Raw genomic sequence first — 21,667 nt, forward strand, 5'->3', positions numbered from 1 at the left:
ACACTGTTTTTTCATCTGTGTGATTTTGACAAAGACCGATCACATTTGATGGTGATTTTTTGCAGAAATGTGAGAAATTCCAAAAGGTTCAGACATGTTTTCATACTACTGTATGCTGTACAACAGATCTATTTAAATTTTTTAATATAAATGATGTTTCAATACAGCATTAAATTTTTTAATATAAATGATGTTTCAATACAGCAGAGTGGGAATTTGTTTGCATTTAACATATTTAAATGCACTGTAAAATTTAAGTCAACAGATTTATTTCGCTTTAGATCAGGGGATGTTGTCATCTTTCTGAACTGTGGACTGGTCATGCTCTTTTTAGACATTGTGATTAAAGAAGCACTGAAGTCATTTTCCAAAATTTTAAACTATTTCATGCATAAAATGGGAAAAAGGAGTGTGCCCTGCTCAAAGTGTGTTATCTGTGTTGTCTTTGTTATCTCATTCCAATTGAGTTTGCAAGGTAAATCATTCTGCAAAAGTTAGGTTTTGAAATTGGTCATGGGTTCACATCACACCGCGCTTTATTTTGCTAGTACCTGCCCTCTTTGTTCTTCCCCCAGGCTCACTAATATCAAGAGCACTGAACTCTGAGAAAAGACATCTGGAGGTTGCAACTTCCTGGTTCTAAAATGTGTTGCATTAAGCATATAATGAATACAATGTAAATCAGGGGACGACAATATCAATGGCACGGTGGCCCGGACATACTTTTAAAACCGTCAGGGCTACCAGAATGCTCCAACCATTGGCCCGGTGGGGCCAGTAAAATGATGCGTCGATTTAAAAAAAAAAAAAAAAAATCACATTAATTATCGGTGGTACCGTGTTTTGATGATGTTACGCTATCCCGATTAAAGACAACTTTACAGTCTATGCAGGTAGCCGTTGCTCTCCATGGGGCGTAAACACACCTTGTTCACTCGCTCGCTGCTGCGTGAATGTGCACAACCTGATTACTGCTGCTGAAAGATTGTCAATATCTCAGTACACACCTAATGTTATGCTACAGGACGACATGTTTCTGAAACCCCCAGCACCCGGCCAAGCACCAGGGGAAAAGATTACTCAAGAGAGAGAAAGTCACCAGAGGAGTTGACGGAAAGCGCTAAATCCAATATGAAAAGAAAAGGGAGAGAAAGTTTTAGCCCCAGTAGCGAGACCACTTAACTTGGCTTGACTATAAGAGAAGAAACGAGGTTTACTGTGAGGTGTGCAGATCAATGCCCACATATGCAGACAAGTAAGTTAGAAAAAAACTAGAAAGCAAGAGAAAACCCAAATAACGTGATATTTCATCCTCGTGACCATGTAGAAAATAATATCGTCACAACGATGGTCTAGCTTGAAAATAGTTAGCCATAATTGCCTTTGTCATTTCTTTGACTTCTAAATTGTTGCCACGACAACTGAGCCGGGCGAGACTTCCAGAGGGCAGTAAGGGGAAGAAGGGAAAGCTTTGCCCAGGCACGGGGCTCTCCCGTGGGCCCGCCTCCCCCTGGACCTCCCAAGAAAAATGTTGGCTATACTGGAGTGATAATGGATGTGATTATGGAATAGGAATAGGATTATTTGCACTGGATTAATGTTTTTGCACCATTTTGCTCACTTCACTTTTCATTAACTCTACCTAAAAAAAAAATGTTCATGCAAATTGTTCTTTTTCGTGATTATTGGGATCAATAACTGATGCATTGACCTAAGCCAGTGGTTTTGATAGTGGGGCCAGTGAACTTCAATAGCCCCCTGTAGATAAAATATCATTATAATCTAAATATGTGCATTCGTTGTGGTTTAGTACATTGTGTCGCACGACCAGTCACAAGACCAGTTACTGCCTTTGGCACTTTTTCCCGTGATCTCCACTGCTCACTGTCTAGCCGGCCAAAATGCACTTTTCTTAGTTTGCGTGCCAACAAAAGTCTGCCTCCTTGCTTGGTCCTCGATCAACTTTTTCTTTTCCTCCTGTGCGTCAGCTCCAGGCAGCTGCAAGAAGACGATGACCTCCAGCCTTGATGCACTGTGTGAGTATGTTGCTGTCAAGTGAGTGAATGTTTTCTTTGAGTAGAATTTTTAAAGGAATATCTCAAGCATTTTGGAACCAGGAGGTCCTAGCGAAATCTCTTGACTGAAATACGCCTGTCTGCGCGAAGGCATGCACGGAACCTCGCGGAAGTGGGACTGTAAAATGAGTGGATATTTTATTTTCGTATAATTGTGAAATAGTGGAGCTTGATGTCGCTTGAAGAACGATGGTGGCCTGCATCTCCGAGATGTGTCAAAGTCACCACACGCATAGCCAACAGCCATAACCTTCCCACTAACACAATCAGTCCACTGACAGCCAATCATAGTAAAGAGTACTTAAATAAGCTCACGTCAGCTCCAAATTAACGAGAAACCGCAAGTCTGCAGAAGAGTCCCAAAAGGACCAGCTAAAGTAGCTTGAAAAATCATATTCTGGGCATGTTGAATGCAAATGGTTGTGCAAACCTGGTAAAATACATAATAAAAAAATTATGTTTTTTTTTTTCTTGAACTTTAGTGCCTCTTTAGGGGCTGTGTTAAAAATGCGACTTGACTTCTGATTGTTTTGGTACATGCACAAATGTGTTTGGCCCCTTCTAAAAGGATTTTACAGTTTCATTATGCTGCTTCATTTTAATAATGACTGACAGAGACTGATAAAGAAACCAAAGGTCCTTTGCACAGAGCATTCTGGAGATTACATAATATTGGCATTGTGATGCCGCTTCAAAACAAAGTTGATAATACAGAAAGTTGCTGTGGTTCATTAACTGAGTTTTTTTCCCTTTCTTTTCAAAGTGTATTTTATATTTAATGAGAAGCAGTGATTCACTTTGGGTTATGTACGTACAGGCTTAAAGGGGAAGTTCAGAATTTTTGACATGAGGCTTAATCTTTGAGTTAGCGGGGGTTGAAATAGTCGGTTAAGTTGATGTCAACAAATTCTATGCAGTTAGTTAGTTTTTTATTAGTTTCAGGGCTCCGGAGTGGCTAAGCTAGCGCGAGTCAATCAGCCCATCCTAGTATGCCAATCGAAAAAAGAAACATATGCATGCATGAAAATCACCGATGACCCATGCAATCAGTACTGTTAGCTATGTTTTCAGGATGAATTTATGAAAACATACCTCTGCTTGTCAATAACTGCAGTATGAAAAACAACATTTGTAATCCAGCAGCTCTGTAGGTAACAGGCTGCAGAGCGGAGTGATATTTTTTCCAACAGTGTGTTTATGCCGTAACCAGCAGCAAGCATCCACAGTTTGTATTGTTCTTTGTTCTTCATAGGGAATTTGTGGAAAGTCACATTTTCCCATTTCTTCTGTTTCCACAGCATCTGAATACATGTTTCACTATGTCGCCATTCATCAGTCAAGACTCCGTAGACTGATGCTGCAGTCGAAGACAGTGAGAAATCGGAGTTTTCCAACCTCTCACCAGGATGAATATCATTGGAACGCGACACAAACTGGGGGGGGCTTAGTTTGCCCGGAACTCCAGATTCACCGCTGTACCAGCGATAGTCTGGCAACTGTTCCGCGGATCAAATTTCCAGGGCGGAGCAAGCCACAGCAAACAGACAGCGGAGTGGACCAATCAGCGACGCGCAGACGTGATGTTGGTAAGCGACAAGAAACTCTAGAGTGTCGAAATAAACATACGAGGACAGCGGAGAACGGAGAAGTTTATTCAACATGGCTAACGCAAGACACTTGGTTTTAGCGACTCAGTGTGTTTTTAGTCATTTAAAACTGAATTTACCGCAGATTGGAACCTATTCTCGGCTCTATCGGTCACCATCTGTGTTGTTGTGGAGACAACTTCCGACACGCAAGAGTGACGTTGCTCGTTAAGAACACGTCACGCAAATAAACAAATCTGATTGCATGGATGATTTCGTTCAGGCTCGAGAGGCCATTAAGGAGCTGCGGCCCATAATCTTCTCACGGTGTTTGAAAAATACAGGGAGAACAGTTAGGCCGTGCCAGGCAAGGGCCTCGTCGCGAAGTCAGAAAAAAAGTACCCCGACTTCACGAGTTGCTTCAATCAGACGTCACTCAGCAAAATGGGCTGCCCGTTGAAAAGCAGACCGTCAATAGTAAAACTAAAGAATGCAGTTTAGAGTGTGATCTATTTACCTTAGCTGTCTATTTTCCTCCACAATTTGATTGCTTACGAGAAGCCATGTTTGCTGCGGGTTCAACATGTCTTTTGATGGTCAAAATAAAAAATGTTTGGAACGCCTTAAGGTCGCAGCTGGTACTATTCGAGTGGGAAAAGTTTGACTTCCCAACTTCCTCGAATGCAGCATGAGCACGAGTGGCTGAAGAGCTCCTCTCTATTGTGGTCGCATTATGCATCTAAAAAAAAAAACAGTCCCGCAGAAATAAATGAATTACGGCAGTTTGGTGTAACATTGTTTTGACCGCATGGGTACTTTGAACAATGATCTGCATTTTGAATTCATTTGACTATGTTAGATATATTAATATAGTTTTTTATTGGCATGCTAGGAAGGGACCATTGACTTGCGCTAGCTTAGGCTGCGGCTACACTAGGAAAGATAATTTTCTCCAGGGTATTTTGCCCCCCCCCCCCTGTAAAAAACGCTAGTCTCCGCGTTATCCACGATGGAAAGACCACAAATGGGCACTGAATTGAAGGATATTATTGAGACATAGTTTAAAGGTTCAAGAAAAATGTGTAGAAAAGAAAAGAGGAGCGGGAATGGCACGTCGTGATCGTCCGCCTCCATTGTTTACGATGCCGTCATGCCACAGTAAAAATGGCAACGGCTTGGCATCACTTTCACCGATTGTTGTACGGAGACAGCAGTCCATATTCAGCAGCGGGTAATATTACCTGCTACATTATCCGTTTAACAACTAATCCGAATAACAGGCATACTACTGTAGCCGACATGCCGTATAGTCCAACTAATTACACGTTTAAGGCCATTATCCGTCCTAGTGCAGATGTAGCCTTAAAAACTCCGGAGCCCTTAAAATTAATAAATAATTAACAAACTGTAGGGATTTTAAAAAATAAAAAAAATCAAGGCCTCCGACTAATTTAACCCCCGCTAACTCGAACATTAAGCATAATGTAAAAAATTCTGAACTTCCGCTTTAAGACCGACTGAGTATTTGGTACTATCTACATTTCAGTTTTTTCTTAAACTTTCATTGAAGGCCTAATAGTAATGACTTCTATTGATCTGGTATAACAAAAAACAGTAAAATGCATAATGAGTAATGGTTAACTAGTGTATTAGCAGGAATGTGGGATAATGTAATCTACAGTATTTTCGTTCCCTTTTCATGCCTAAATTTTCATTCGAAAGTAGATGCTGCATCCTCTTTAAAGAGGAGTGTAGTGATAATAATAGGCTCTCACCTCCTTTTTCTTCAAGATGACTTTCTTCTGCAGCACTTTGACAGCATAGAATTGTTTGGTGTCTTTGAGCTTGGCAAGCAGGACCTGCATGCAAGATTTATTTGTGAATGGTTTGTTTAGTAAACACTTGGCAGCGCCATGAGGACGCTCGGCGGCTAGGACTCGGCCCCAAAGCCCTCGTGTGACCATGTGAACTGTATGGAAACACATGAGACTGACCAAATTGAGTACCGCATAGCCAGAAAGAAAGGAAGACATTATATAACCTTGTCTTGCTGACACATCTCAATAGAGTACAAGTGACAGGCTGCATAGGGTCAAGGCTGTACTACTACCATCACAGATAACCTTGACACATAGCATCCTTTTAATAACACTCAATGGGAACTGAGAACATGAATCGTTGAAGCTTTGTAAGTGGAAATCTTTCCTATTTTGCATGTTTTTTTCAACTCGAGTTGCTCAAGAGTATATATTTAATGTGCGGCTGACAAGTTCAATAAGTAGATGAATACAGGGTAACAGTTAAATTGAATGCTTCTTACAACAGAGTTATAAGACTGTCATAATCATGACATGACACTTGTCATGAACGTGAATGAATGCTTAGGACATTCTTACACAGTTACTTAACAATGTCAACCTTGCATCAAAAGGGTCATCATTTACTGAATAACACTTGATGACATCCGTAATAAGTATCCATATTCATGATATGTGTAATGTCATGATTATGACAGTCCGATGACACTGTCATAAGAAGCATTCAAATAAAGTGCAACTGAGTACAGCATGTTGAATTTTATAAGCTGAAAAGTGTATTTTGAATATTTTGACAGTTAAAAAAAAATTCAATACTAGTACTTCAAATTGACATATACTTCCACACTCTTTATCTTCAAACAGTTGTCCGGCAACATTTCATGTTACTTTGCCACCGGTGATAGACGACCTCAAATGACGGCACAGTTAATGATTCATGAAAACGCTATGTGCATACTGTCAACTGCAACTCTACTTCTGTCTTACGTCACATTTAGGTACTGTACAACAATACTGACCCCTGCTTACTGCATCAGTGCATCCATCTACAGTTGACTACATGAATCATTGCAGGATTTGTAGTTATTATTAAAAAGGGACATGATAGCTGTAGCAAGCAAACTTGCTTAAACTAGAATACACCATGATTTTCCATCATATTAACAGTGACAATTTAAAAAAAAAAAATTTAATGTGTGTTTTTTCTCTGACTACTGAAGCTTCCTTCAATACTAGCCAAAAAAGTCTATAGTCACGTAGCCAGGAACTGCAAATAGGCAGTGACCGGGGGTATAGTGGTTTATTAGCGTAACAACAAATGCTATGATAAATGTGTGAAGTTAGTGAAAACTGGTCGAATTAAATAAATAACAAAACTAAATGAACGGAATAATGTTGAATGTCCAAGTAGTTCATTGGATGCCCCCTCAAGGGTAAAATGGGTTCATGTCAACATGATGTGAATAAGTAATTATTTCACCTTTCCAAAGGTCCCTTTGCCAATGACAGCCAAGAAGTCAAAGTCAGTGGGCTTGGCACTGTAACAAGACAGAGAGTTATCTGTTAAAGGCTATTAATGTTTTGTGAACGCCATTATACACGAAATCTGTGCATGATGGATAAAAAAGATAAGATAATATAAAATAAATAAAGATTGTTAGGTTTATGTGGTGCAATAAGTGTATACCATTACTTTTACTGTAATTGGCCCAGTGCCATGATTGGGAGGAGAAATTTGTTTAGCATGTTTGTTCAATGAATACAAAATATATGACATAAATTATTGCACACCACCAATTAATTTTTTGGTGACCTCTGACTGATAGCTAGTTCTTGAAAACATGCCAACAACCAGCGGTGGAATAAATGTGAACAGGGCCCGTGTGTAATGAGTATCAACGGGCCCCTTGAGTCGCCCAGCTGAGAGTGGGAAGGGGTGTGGGGTGATAGTGGTTCATGACTTGCGGGTCCCCACTCACGATGCAGGCTCCTCCATACGACCGGGCAAGCGAGGGAGGGGACCTGAAATATTTTAACACTTAAACACTACATTACAGCCTGCCTGCAAACTGTCCCCTCTGGACGCCTTTGTCCAGGTGCGCATGCACCCCCCTAAGCTCCGCCCCTGAAAAAAACTTCAGGTGGTCCCCGGGCCATGAATGAGTTCCGTTCCTACACTGCCAGCATAACCCGAATTTCCGCATATATCGGAATTAACCGATTAAGTACCCCTGAAGACCCTCTAAATCTCAAAATAACTATCCAAAAACATGTATTACACCTGATTGTACTGTCCTCACCAAGACATTAGAGCTAAATACTAGCCAGAGAGCAAGCTAAGCTTCCAAATGACAATGTCAGACGTCCGTGTGGTTTGCTGACTTATTCAGCTGCTCATGACATCAACACTTGCAAAATAAAACTAAAATAAAAATGAAATTAAATCAGTTTCATCTTCAATAACAGCAATTCAAATTTGTGTTCATAAGTAGCTGCTGATACAGCAATTACAATCTGCACAAACGATTAGCATGTATCAGTTAGCGTCCGTACATCATCAAAAACAATCACATAAACTCACCCCAAGTAGTCGACCACAATTGAGAATGCACAATAAACTCTGTGGATACTTCACAAGCAACAAAAGTGCGCGCAGGCTTGTAGCTGTAATCTTTCCCTTCTCTTTCTCACTCGGTTGAGCGACTTCTTCGTGGGAGCAAACGAGCTCCTCTTCGTGTGCGCAAATAAATTCTTCGTATGTACATGCGCTCTTACTTGCGTACGGATCAACTACTTGCTCTACGCTTCCTGTGCCAAAATTAAAGCATGCATTACAAAACAAAAGTCAACATTATAAAAAAAACACACACACACACAAAAAAACGACTGGAGACAAAATGGCGGACGAGACTCCGGCATCATAAAGTCGAAATCACGTAAGTCGGGTACGTCGTAACCCAGGGACTACCTGTATAAGGTTAGGGACCACAGAGTGACCATTTTCAAAACACCCAAAAAACAGGACATTTTGGGGTGATTAGTGAGACATAAAATTGCAACATTTACTCAAGTGTCCGTACTCCCCACAACAATACAATTTCTACATGATAATAACAACAGTATCTTAATACAGTGACTGTGAGATGCTTTGTTCTTTACAAGCCCATTTATATATGAGATGCCATCTGTATCATGATGTAATCAGTGAATAACAGAGTAGGAAAAATATTTGTTCACATTTCAGTATTTTGTCAATGCTTGTTTCTTCCAAAGTGCAGTGCGGCAAGTAGCACATTTATAAGCAAATTAAATTTGCATTAAAATAAATAAATGCAAAAATACATTACATAATTTTCTGACTGCAAGGCGCTACTTTTTTCCCCTCAATTTGAATCCTGAGACTTATAGTCCAGTGCGGCTTGTTTGTTCATTTATTTGGGTTAATAGATAACCAAAATATATTAACCGGTAAAACTTGATTTGTTAGCGGCATCATAAGACTGTCTAAGACTAAATGCACCACCATGAAGCTTTGAATCAATCGGTTGTATAGCTTCGATGCTTCAAGAAGCTTCATTTGGCCATCACTGCTCGTTTGGGGGAGAAAGTCAACCTCTGCTGCTACCTGCCGTCAAGACTGTAGTTATCCAACATGCCTCGTAGCATGCATTGCAGCGCTACAGATGTAAATAACAATCAAAAGTCATGTTCTTTGCTAATTACTTCTTAAGTTACTGTTCCAGCTGTTTCATTAATTGATGTATATGGTATTTGGTAACACTTTATTTGAACGTCGCACCATAAAACTGCCATAAGACCGTCATAATTATGACATGACACGATGATGCCCATTAATGAATGCTTATGACAGATGTCATTAAATATCATCCGGCAAATTATATCACTAACTAGCTACTACTAGCAAGTCTAACGATAGCCAAAAAAACAATATTGTTGAATTGGAAAAACAAACAAAACATTAGCATTAACCAATGGCTAAATCTAATCATTGAATATATAACATTAGAGAAAATATCTGCCAAACAGACAAATAAAATGGACAAATACGAACAACAGTGGGAAACGGTCGCAAGAATGATGAACATAGACTAAGGATTCTCTCTCACCTGCGAAGGAATGCCACAAAAATAATAAAAATGTATACATAAATGGATGTATGCGGGGTGTCCAGGGAAGTTGTATGCATCCTTCTGCAGCTGGAAACTGGACATGTTTAAATCCGAACTGTTTTATACACTCCCAACAGCATGTAATAAATAATTTTTCTTCCTTCACAGTTTAGTCGGTCAATGGGCTTATTTTACAAGGATACTCATAGACAATTTGGTTTCCAGCTACTGGGGATCATATGCAACTTTTTTTGGAACACCCTATATATTACTTATCAGACTTGGAACAATTAAGGAACTATGCGTAAATAATACACTTCACTGGTCCTTGGCATACATCTAATGGTGTTTGATAAACCTCTTCTTCTATCAGCTTTACAGGTGGAGTTTGTTGGGGTCCTGCCCTGCGCCGTCCCGCCGCCGGTCTTGGCCCCCGGGATTTTTGGCCGGGGCTTGTCCGGTTGCGTCTGGCTGTGCGGGGGGTCCCGTCGGGCGCGCGCTGGTGTCGTGGGCGGGTGGGGGGGTCGTGCGGGTGCCGGTCCGGGGCCGCGGCCCTTCCCCGGACGGCCGGGGTGGGGTGGAGTTGGGGTGGGGGCCGGGGGGTGTATGCGGCAGCCATGGTTCCCTCCCAGGTCCGCCCGGCCGGAGCCGCGTCTCCCTGTACCGGGTGCCGGGGAGGTGCCCTCTGGTGCCATACCGCGCACCCCTCTTGGCCCGGGGGTGGGTTGTGGGGGGTGCGCTTCTCTCCCCTTGGTCTGTTTCCGGCCCTGTCCGCCTCCCTGGGCCGCGGCGGCCGCGGCTGCCCCCCGGCCGGCAGGGTCGTTAGCGGGGCCTCTTGGGGCCCGCGGGGCCTAGGGTGAGGCTTGCTGTCCCTTGCCGGTGGGGTGGACGCCCCCTGGTCGCCGGTGCTTGGTGTGGCGCCTGCTCGGGGTGCGGGGTGGGTGCTCGGTGGGTGGGAGGGGGGTGGGCGGTCGCGGAGGCGCCGTGGGTGGTCTGGGGCGGGGATTGATTGAGGCCCTGACGCTTCTTCCGCCCTGCGGCCGGTGGTTCTGGTGGACGGGGCCACGCCCGCGGGAGCCTGCCTCTTAACTCACGCACTTCTCACTTCGGCACTGTAAATATTTTTCACCCTGGCACTTACATGCTCATACATTTCTCCGGGGAGAGTTGGGACGGGGCTTTACAGTCCCAGCCCGACTCCCCCCTGTTTTTAATGCACCACACACCAAGGTTGTGGGATGGTTGGGACCTGCTGGGGGGGGGGGGCTCACGGCTGCCTCCTCACCACAGGCCCCGCCATCCCTGCACCTTTTTTAAATGCACCACACACATCATACTCCACAGGAGAGCTCCGGCAAAGGGCGGTGGGACGGGCGGCTGGACAGAAACTCCATGCTGCGGTCCCACTGCCCCAAGCCAAGCTCTCCTATTTTAATGCATACATTGCACTACCCTCCCCTCACACCCCCATCACGGTGCTGGGTGATGGCTGCCAGTCGGGAACCTGGCAGCCACAGTAATAGGGTGGTAGGTGGGTCCCACACTTTTTCTATATGGCGTGGCTCCCGGGGTGTGGCCTCCCCTCTGCCTCGGCTGCCGGCCGCGGGAGTGGGTTGGGGGGTCGGGTCTCCGATCTTGCATCGCCCCGTGGCAGTTCCTGGGCGTTCTCCTGCCTCCGCCTTCCCCTCTCTTCTCTGGCTGGGCGTCCGCCCTGCGCTCCGTCGCGGGTCGCTGGCTGGGCGCCGGTGTATCAGCGGGGTGTCGCCTGCACCGGCGGGGGACCCTGCCTTGCCTGGGGCTTGGTGGGCCGCTGGGGGTCCCGTGGCGTGCCGTGCCGGTTGGGGGGCTGTGGCCCGCCGCCCGGGTGGGCGGGCGGGGGTGGGTGTAGGCGTGGGGTTGGTGATGCGTCCCCTCCTGCCATCCCTGAAGGCCGGTTGATGGGCGCGCGGGTGGCCCGGGGGACCACCCTGGGTCCCGGGGGGGGGACGGTGGCTCCTTTGCTGGGCGGTTGGAGGAGGGATGGGCTGCGCATGGCCCCCCAAGCCCCCCGCCCGCCCTCCCTCCCCGGGCTGGCTGGGTGGGGGCCGTGGCCCTGGGTTGGTGCCCGCGCGGTTTCTCCGCCCGTCTGCGTGGCTGTCGCGCGCCCGGTGGGGCTTGCGTGCTGCTGTATGTGGTAGGGCATGCTCGGGTTGGGGGTTCCGGTGCCGGGATTGGCGATGCGGCGGCGTAGGGTTGGTCGCCAACAGGCTTACACTCATAAGAGATTCACACGATTACTGGGTTCTAGATCACAGAACTGATTTGTGTACACTCTACCCCTTTCAATCACTTAGCTTATAGTCTTATAGACACCCCCACCCCCATTCTCCTCTTTCACTGGCCAATAGGCCCCCACATGGTGTAAACCGGAAATACATCTCGCTGACGATAGCACCAGCATATTAGTAACTAGTTTAGATGTTCAATGTATTTCTTGTTGTTGTTTGTGTATGTGTTTCTTTTCTTTCTTCTCTTGTATTTCTTTTCTTCTGTCCCCCCATAATCCCTTCCTGTTCGCTGCTTTGTCATAATAAAAAGGTATTTTGAATGATCACAATGGGAGTATGTCAGACTCTCAATGTGAAACATTAAAACTGTTCAGAATCCGGGCACTTAGACTTCCATTCTCTGTGTCAAACAGCTGAACAGGACAGGTTTAATAAAGAAAAAAATAATAATAATAAATAAATAAATAAATAATTATATCACTAACACCATTTATTTCCAGCTCGGATCGTTTACATCCATTCAAAAGAGAGATAATTTGGCGGATGACTCAAAATGACATTTGTCATAAGCATTCATGAATGCTCATGGCAGTGTCATGCATAATTATGATCGTCTTATGACGGTTTTATGGTGCCACTGTCAAATAAAGTGTTACCAAATACCATATTTAGCGATTAATAAAACAGCTGGAACAGTAACTTAAGACATAATTAGCCAAGAACATGAATTTTGATTGTTATTTAAACATCTGTAGCGCTGCAATGAATGCTAGGAGGCATGTCGGATGACAACAGTGTTGACAGCAGGTGGCAGCAGAGGTTAACTTTCTCCCCCAAGGGAGCAGTGATGGCCAAATAGAGCTTCTTCAAACAAAGAAGCTATACAACAAATTGGTTCAAAGCTTCATGGTGGTTCATTTGGTCTTACTCTTATGATGCCACTGTCAAATCAAGTTTTACCGGTTAATATCTTTTGGTGTTAATATCCCATAATACAGTGAGGACAGCAGTGGCTTATAGTCCAGTGCATCTTATCTATGAACAATTGTCATTTTCGTGTCAAATTTGGTGGGTGGCGGCTTATAGTCAGGTGTGCCTTATAGTCCAAAAATTACGGAATTCCAAATTTGAAGGTTTTACATTATTGGTTAACCATATGTCCTATAGCTTTGTGGTGCACAATTGACCAAGCATTGTTCAACCATTAATAGGAATTCTGAACAAGGTTTAGACTGTCGTCATACACGATAGTTTTACCTTCCTAATGATACGTTATCGCAATATTAACCCTTCTCAGATCTCAATTACCCAATTCCCAAAATGGAGGACAAATAATCATCCGGCGCAGCCTCAAGCTTATTTGTCCATTTAAATCAAGGACTGCCCGGACTAAATCTGGACATATGGCCACCCTAAAGTGTCACATCGTCTGTAGGGAGAAGCTACTTACTGAGGGTTTGCTGAAGGACCCAGGTTGACATCATCAGGGGATGATGAGGTTGGCGACCGTGGCTAGAAGGCAACAACAGAAACAAGTTATATCAATGCTAATTTTTTGATCATCTCTGCTCAATGTTGCATAAATATCAGAGGCCAACAATCGGGGTGTAAAAATGACACCTTGTGTTTTAAAAGCCTGCAGTACTGGGGATTGCCACTGGAGGCTGGCTTCAAAATAAAGCAATGTTCCATTGAGTCATATTCTCAACTGCCAGATATCACCGTCAAAATAAACCACTTCTTTGTTACAGTCGGTGTTAAATTACTATATAATATAATTTTGCCATTAGTTACAGATTTTAGGCGGGGTGGGCTCATTGATCATCTATTTTTAGCTGTCATTCAGGCGCAAACATCACCTGACAGGCTACCAGTAACTCAAAACCGATCCAAGTGAATCTTTGTCACAGGTATTCAATTAAATTCAGTTACTGTTATACGTGCGCATTATTATTTTATTTAGTTCCGAATCAATGTAGTGGATTAACTATCTCGTCTCTCTGGTTAGTTTTTTTGCCACTGTTTGTGACTTACTGGCTGTCAATGACAATGGGGTGTCAAATCCAGTTTGGTTCGCGGGCCACATTCTTGGCAATTAGATGTCATATGGACCAGACCAGTTTATTTGTGGCCAAATAAGTTAACACACTGGCTGCCATTGACGGCGCTAGACATTCATTGGATGGGTGCCATCAGTGGCACTGAAAGTTGAGCATCCACAGCCAATCCTCCCAGTTTATGCGAATTGGACATCTATCCTCCTCAAATGTCTACATCTCCGGGTCGGGGGATGAGATCCTGCCCCAAGTGGAGGAATGAGGACAGGAGGGAGCGGAGATAGACAGTCGTCTGCAGTGATGAGAACTCTGCACCAGACTGTAGTGGTGAAGAAGCTGAACCAAAAGGTGAAGCTCTCGATTTACGAGTCGATCGTGACCGAAAGAGCAAGATCCTGGATACAAGCGGTTGAAATGAATTTCCTCTGCAGGGTGTCCGGGCTCTCCCTTAGAGAAGCTCGGTCATCCGAGAGGGACTCGGTGTCCAGCCACTACTACTCTGCGTTGAGAGGAGTCAGTTGAAGTGGCTCGGGCATCTGGTTCGGATGCCTCCTGGATGCCTCCCTGGAGTGGTGTTACGGGCATGTCCCACCGGCAGGACGCCTCGGGAACGACCCAGGACATGCTGGAGAGACTGTCTCGGCTGGCCTGGAAGCGCCTCGGGATCTTGCCAGAGGAGCTGGTTGAAGTGGCTGGGGAGAGGGAAGTCTGGGCTTCCTCGCTAAAGCTGCTGCCCCGCCACCTGACCCCACAAATTTTTTACGGCATAAACCAGTACAAACGTAGCACAAACGATGGGCACCATTTTTAATCAAAATGGGGAGCTGGTTGATCTCAGATTGACCGAAAAATGAAACGTTAATATCTAAAAAATGATAGCAGCACGAACGAAAATCACATAATTTTTCTATAAATTAGCATCTGATGGGGGTCCAACTTCACGGAGGTGGTCACTTCTTGTTGGTTTTGGGTCACTTCCTTCTTAACTCATCATCTGCCATTGTGATTGTGAGGGTGGGGGCAAATGAACGAGTGGCTGTGGACACTTGATCACACATACAGTGGAGCAAATATGTATTTAGTCAATCACCAATTGTGCTCTCACCCGCTTGAAAATATTAGAGAGGCCTGTAATTGTCAACATGGTCAAACCTCAACCATGAGAGACAGAATGTGGAAAAAAAAAACTGAAAATCACATTGTTTGATTTTTAAAGAATTTATTTGCAAATCATGGTGGAAAATAAGTATTTGGTCAATACCAAAAGCTCATCTCAATACTTTGTTGTGTACCCTTTGTTGGCAATAACAGAGGCCAAACGTTTTCTATAACTCTTCACAAGCTTTTCACACAGTTGCTGGTATTTTGGCCCATTCTTCCATGCTCCTCTAGAGCAGTGATGTTTTGGGGCTGTTGTTGGGCAACACGGACTTTCAACTCCCTCCTCACTCCGTGGCGTCAAAATGATAACAAGAACGGTGAGCAAAAATCCCAGAACCACACGGGGGGACCTAGTGAATGACTTACAGAGAGCTGGGACCCCAGTAACAAAGACTACTATCAGTAACACAATGCACTGCCAGGGACTCAAATCTTGCACTGCCAGACGTGTCCTGCTGCTGAAGAAAGTAAACGCCCAGGCCTGTCTGCGGTTCACTAGAGAGCATTTGGATGGTCCAGAAGAGGACTGGGAGAATGTGTTATGGTCAGATGAAACCAAAATAGAACATTTTGGTAGAAACAGAGGTTCTCGTGTTTGGAGGAAAAAGAATACTGAATTGCACCATACCCACTGTGAAGCATGGGGGTGGAAACATCATGCTTTGGGGCTGTTTTCTGCAAAGGGACCAGGACGACTGATGTGTAAAGGAAAGAATGAATGGGGCCATGTATCGAGAGATTTTGAGGGAAAATCTCCTTCCATCAGCAAGGGCATCGAAGATGAGACGTGGGTGGGTCTTTCAGCATGACAATGCTCCCAAACACACAGCCAGGGCAACAAAGGAGTGGCTTCATAAGAAACATTTCAAGGTCCTGGATGGGCCTAGCCAGTCTCCAGATCTCAACCCCATAGAAAACCTGTGGAGGGAGTTGAAAGTCCGTGTTGCCCAACGACAGCCCCAAAACATCACTGCTCTAGAGGAGATCTGCATGGAGGAATGAGCCAAAATACCAGCAACAGTGTGTGAAAAGCTTGTGAAGAGTTACAGAAAACGTTTGACCTCCGTTATTGCCAACAAAGGGTACATAACCAAGCATTGAGATGAACTTTTGGTATTGACCAAATACTTATTTTCCACCATGATTTGCAAATAAATTCTTTAAAAATCAAACAATTTTCTGTTTTTTTTTCCACATTTTGTCTCTCATGGTTGAGGTGTACCCATGTTGACAATTACAGGCCTCTCTAATATTTTCAAGTGGGAAAACTTGCACAGTTAGTAGTTGACTAAATACTTATTTGCCCCACTGTATCACAAATTTCTAGTTTTACAGAATGAGCCACAAGGTGCCTGTCAGGCAGAACAACCCTGCAGGACGGATCGGACCACCTTGCGGATTGCTTAGGTTTGAAACTCTTGACGTTGAGGGTCCTTGTAGTTATACTTAAAGCTCAATTTGTAGCTGCCTTTTAAAGGAATGACTACTGTACTGTTTTTGACTGGAGTGCCCCGTTACTTTGGTTCTCTCAAACAACTGACTTCTAGCTGTAGCCATAAAGTAGTAGTCTCTAGCACATGAAAAATCACTTACATTACAGTGGGCCATAGCTGTTATCCATTCCACTATTAGTGGGAGCTCAGCATCCGTTTGATAAACCTGTCACAAGAGTCGATAAATGTTTACTTCAACGGTAATCAAGTGATTCACATCCGCAATTCGCTTAATCATTTACTCCACATAGTGTAGTGTTTTTGTTAATACCTATGGCGGAAAACACTTAGGTGACTTGAAGTTCCGCTCTGAGACCCCCAATTTCTCCAAATTTCAAAATTGTCCGATTTGCACGCGTGATACATAATTGGAAAGCTTAAAATGTTCATTTTCTGGGGGAAGAAAAATTTTGAACAGGAGGGCATTCTTAAAAAAATACATATATTTTTAAAAAGCAAAACCCTAACTGGAGGTGAGAACACGCAGCAGCAGAATTAAAGACGCCATGATTTACATATTTACCTTGTTTCGATCCAAAAACTCTCATATAGCATGTATCATCGAGTGTCAAGACACAGATGTGAATGGCCACAGCTGGATTTTTTTCGCGATTTTATGGGTGAAACATGGTAATATAACAAGGGTCGCGATGCAGAAATCGCAGACGACAAGGAGTAATCGAGATTTTCATTTTCATATATTTACCCCTTTAAACGGTTTTTTTTTTTCTTCCATTTTTCTTTGTTTGGATCGACAATTTATCATCTAAAATATTGGGGAAAATGCGATAGTAACAAAAAAAAAATACAATTAAATGATAGTTATAAGGTAGATATCCGTGACTTTTTTACAGACGGCAATTTTTTCATTGTGACGTAATTTGTTTAAAACTTTAAAGTATGCGAGTAAATAATTTTTTTTAAAGTCGTTTACTTTTTAAAAAAAGAAATATTAGACATCAATTAATGATTCTAAGCTAAAAATGACAGACATTTTGAATGATAAATATTTATTACTTGCCTTCTTTTTATGGTTGGGTTGAAACAAAAGCGATTGCGCGACGTCTGTAAACTGAGGTTTTCAAGGTAAAACGGACAAATTAGAAATATTTCGGGGACCTAATACGCCATGAATCTGTTCTGGCAGCTGACAGACATATTGTTCTATCAGACTCAACAGTTCTTTTGACTTAAAATACAGCGGTTTATTTTATAGAAGGATGCAAGAGCAGAAACTGCTTTTTCAGCCTTGTCTGTGTTTTCCGCCCTATGCATACGACTTAATGACCACACAACAAAAATGCACATTTCACGATAGACAGCGGAAGCTACAATTGACCTGAGTGTGTCCACCCCTTGCCATTGACCAAACAACATACAGTGAGGACTCAGGAGCAGAAGTATTTGCACCCCTTGTGATTTTGCAAGTTCACCCACTTAGAAAATAGGTATGCATTTCCTCTTATAGAGACATAATCTAAAAAAAAATCCGGAACTCACATTGCATGATTTTTTTCAATAATTTATTTTTAATTTACTGGGGTTCATAAGTATTTGTACCCCAAAGAAAATCAGTGCAAATATTTAATGCAGAAGCCTTTGTTTGCAATTACAGAGGTCAGACACTTTCAGTAGTTCTTCACCAGGTTTTCACAGATGGAAACAGGGATTTTGGCCCCCTCCACACAAATCTTTTGTCTAGATCTGTTACGTTTCGGGGCTGTCGTTGAGAAACACGAAGTTTCAGCTCCATCCAAGTTGATGAGACTGGTAAGGCCACTCCAGAACCTTGGTATGCTTTTTTTATGCAGCCACTACTTCGGATGCTTCGGATCATTATCATGTTGGAAGATCCAGCCATAACTGATCTACAAGTCTCTGACAGAGGGAAAGAGGTTGCGGCTCAAAATCTGACGATACATTTCACCATTCATCCTCTACTTTATACAGTACAGTCTTCCTGTCCCCTTTGCCGAAAAGCAGCCCTAAAGCATGATGTTTCCACCCCCGTACATCAAAGTGGAGATGGTGTTCTTGGGATTGTACTAATCCTTCTTTTCCCTCCACACACGACGAGTAAAGTTTGCACCAAAAAGTTCTACTTTGGTCTCATCTGACCACATGACTTTCTCCCATGATGCATCTGCATCTTTCAGATGGCAAACTTCAGATGGGCCTTCACAAGTACTGGCTTCAACAGGGGAACCTTCTGAGCAATGCGTGATTTTAAACCATTGCACTGTAGTGTTTGTCTTTGAAACTGTGCATCTAGCTCTCATCGGGTCATTGACCAGCTCCTGCCGTGTAGTTCTAGGCTGAGATCTCACTTTTCTCATTACAAGTGATTCCCCACCAAGGAGAGATTTAACATGGAGCCCCATTCTGAGGTACACTGCTGGCCAAAAGTATTGGCACCCATGCAATTCTGTCAGATAATGCTCAATTTCTCCGACATTAAAAAAATAAAATAAAATCATTATCATTTTACACAAAACTCCAAAAATGGGCCGGACAAAAGTATTGGCACCCTCAGTCTAAAGCTTGGTAACACAACCTTTAGACAAAATTACTGTAAACAACCGCTCCCGGTATCCATCAATGAGTTTCTTACAATGCTCTGCTGGAATTTTAGACTATTCTTCTCAAGACCAACTGCTCAAGGTCGAGATTTAAAGGGTTCCTTCTCCAAACTGCCATTTTCAGATCTCTCCACAGGTGTTCTATGGGATTCAGGTCTGTACTAATTGTTGGCCACCTCTTCAAGTATCCAGTGCTTTCTCTCATACCATTTTCTAGTGCTTTTTGAGGTGTTTTTTGGGTCATTGTCCTGCTGGAAGACCCATGACTTCTGAGGTAGACCCTGCTTTCTCACACTGGGCCCTATATAATGCAGCAAAATTTGTTGGTAGTCTTCAGATTTCATAATGCTATGCACACGGTCAAGCAGTCCAGTGCAAGAGGTAGCCAAGCAACCCCAAAACATCAGGAAACCTCCGCCATGTTTGACTGTGGGGACCGTGTTCTTTTCTTTGAAGGCCTTGTTTTTTTACCCTCTAGACTCAATGTTGATGCCTTTTCTCCAAAAGCTCTACTTTTGTCTCATCTGACCAGAGAATTCTTCCAAAAATATTTTTGGCTTTCTCAGGTAAGTTTTGGCAAACATCTAGCCTGGCTTTTTTATGTCTCTGGGTTAGAAGTGGTGTCTTCTTGGTCATCCAACCATAGAGTCCCTTTTCATTCAGACGCCGATGGATAGTACGGGTTGACACTGTTGTACCCTCGGACTGAAGGACAGCTTGAACTTGTTTAGATGTAAGTACAGGTTCTTTATCCACCATCCGCACAATCTTTCGTTGAAATCTCTCGTCAATTTTTCTTTACGTCCACATCTAGGGAGGTTAGCCACAGTGCCATGGGCTTTACACTTATTGATGACACTGCGTACGGTGGGCACAGGAACATTCAGGTCTTTGGAGATAGATTAGTAGCCTTGAGATTGCCCATGCTTCCTCACAAATTTGCTTATTAAGTCCTCAAACAGTTCTTCTTTCTTCTCCATGCTCAATGTGGTACACACAATGACACAGGACAGAAGTTGAGTCAACTTGAATCCATTTTAACTGGCTGCAAGTGTGATTTACTTATTGCCACCACCTGTTATGTGCCACAGGTAAGTAACAGGTGCTATTAATTACACAAATTACAGAAGCATCACATGATTTTTCAAAGTGTGCCAATACTTTTGTCCAGCCCATTTTTAGGAGTTTTGTGTAAAATCACTTTTTTTTTTCCTTCCTTTTTTGTGTTTTTTCATTGCAAGTGAAATCAATGAAGATATTACTACCAAAGCATTTGTAATCACGATCATTTTCTGGGAGAAATTGAGCATTATCTGACAGCATTGCAGGGGTGCCAATACCTTTGGCCAGCAGTGTAAATTGTTAGTCATGTTTTGCCTATTCCATTCTCAAACAGTTGCTGCAACTGTTGATTTATTCTCACCCAGCTGCTTTCTAACTGTCCCATAGCCTTTTCCAGCTTTGTGGAGCTCAACAATTTTTTCTCTGTTGTCTTTCAGAAGCTCTCTGGTCTTGCCCATGGTAGCAGTTGGATTATGACTTACTGTGGGGTGCACAGGTGACAATAAAGAGCTCAAATGGGTGGTGGGTGGGTGGTTACTCATGGAGTAAAGGTGGACTTTTTTAAAGGTAGACCGACAACTCTTTGAGTGTCATAATTATTGCTGATTCTCAGGAGTGTGAATACCTATGACCCCAGTAAATTACAAATAAATTATTGAAAAATCATACAATGTGAGGTCCGTTTCGTAATTTTATTTTTTATTAGATTATGTCTGTATAAGTGGAAATGCATCTATGATTAAAATTTCAGACCTCTTCCTATTTTCTAAGTGGGTGAACTTGCAAAATCACAAGGGGTGCGAATACCTCTGCTCCTTGTTGTAAAAATGGAGTAAATTAGGATGAGTTCATGAAATCTTGTAAGTGGTATGCCGGGAAATTGAAACACTGCTTTTGGCCAATAATGTGCTGAGCACAGTGTGTGCAGAGCAGGTCTGTCTAGTTAGTAAGGACTTAAGATGCTGGACCAGCACAAACAGATTTCAGGGCATAAGTAATACAGTTTGTGTGTTTATATGCTAAATATTGGGTCATTCTTTTCGCTGTCACAACATACTGGAACACACACATACATGTGCACATATACAAAATGATTGTACCAGCCAAAAATAGATATACGCAAAATAAAAGTGTCCAATTACTATATTTACAATGTTTCAAATATAAAAATGTTGAAAACAGTTCAAATAAATTAATAATTTAAAAAACTCGTTTAAGAATCATATTTGATTTTTTTCCTGAATCAACCAACTAAAAATGCTAATAATGAGTTACATAAATTCAATTAATTAAAAATGTATTACTCTGATCAACAGCAAAAATCTGATTATTTTAGGACATTTACCCAATATCAACTCATACCTAATTTCTCTCCATCATAGCGATAGCTATGATGGAGAGAAATTAGGTATGATTAATCTTTTTAAAAAAGAAAAAAAA

At 42.9% G+C, this 21,667-nt stretch overlaps 1 protein-coding gene across 1 annotated transcript in view; it reads right to left on the bottom strand.

The window, feature by feature from the left end:
* sgk2a (serum/glucocorticoid regulated kinase 2a) overlaps positions 1-21,667 on the bottom strand; it is a 31,767-nt gene that overhangs the window by 9,665 nt on the left and 435 nt on the right. The window contains exons 2-5 of the mRNA XM_057830619.1: positions 16,687-16,752; positions 13,326-13,387; positions 6,959-7,016; positions 5,437-5,520 (exon numbers count right to left, since the gene is read on the bottom strand). Of these exons, the coding sequence (XP_057686602.1) occupies positions 5,437-5,520; positions 6,959-7,016; positions 13,326-13,387; positions 16,687-16,701 (219 nt within the window). The 5' untranslated portion in view covers positions 16,702-16,752. The remainder of the gene's footprint in view (positions 1-5,436; positions 5,521-6,958; positions 7,017-13,325; positions 13,388-16,686; positions 16,753-21,667) is intronic.

This window comes from Corythoichthys intestinalis, chromosome 2 (assembly GCF_030265065.1).
Source record: "Corythoichthys intestinalis isolate RoL2023-P3 chromosome 2, ASM3026506v1, whole genome shotgun sequence".
NCBI lineage: Eukaryota > Metazoa > Chordata > Actinopteri > Syngnathiformes > Syngnathidae > Corythoichthys > Corythoichthys intestinalis.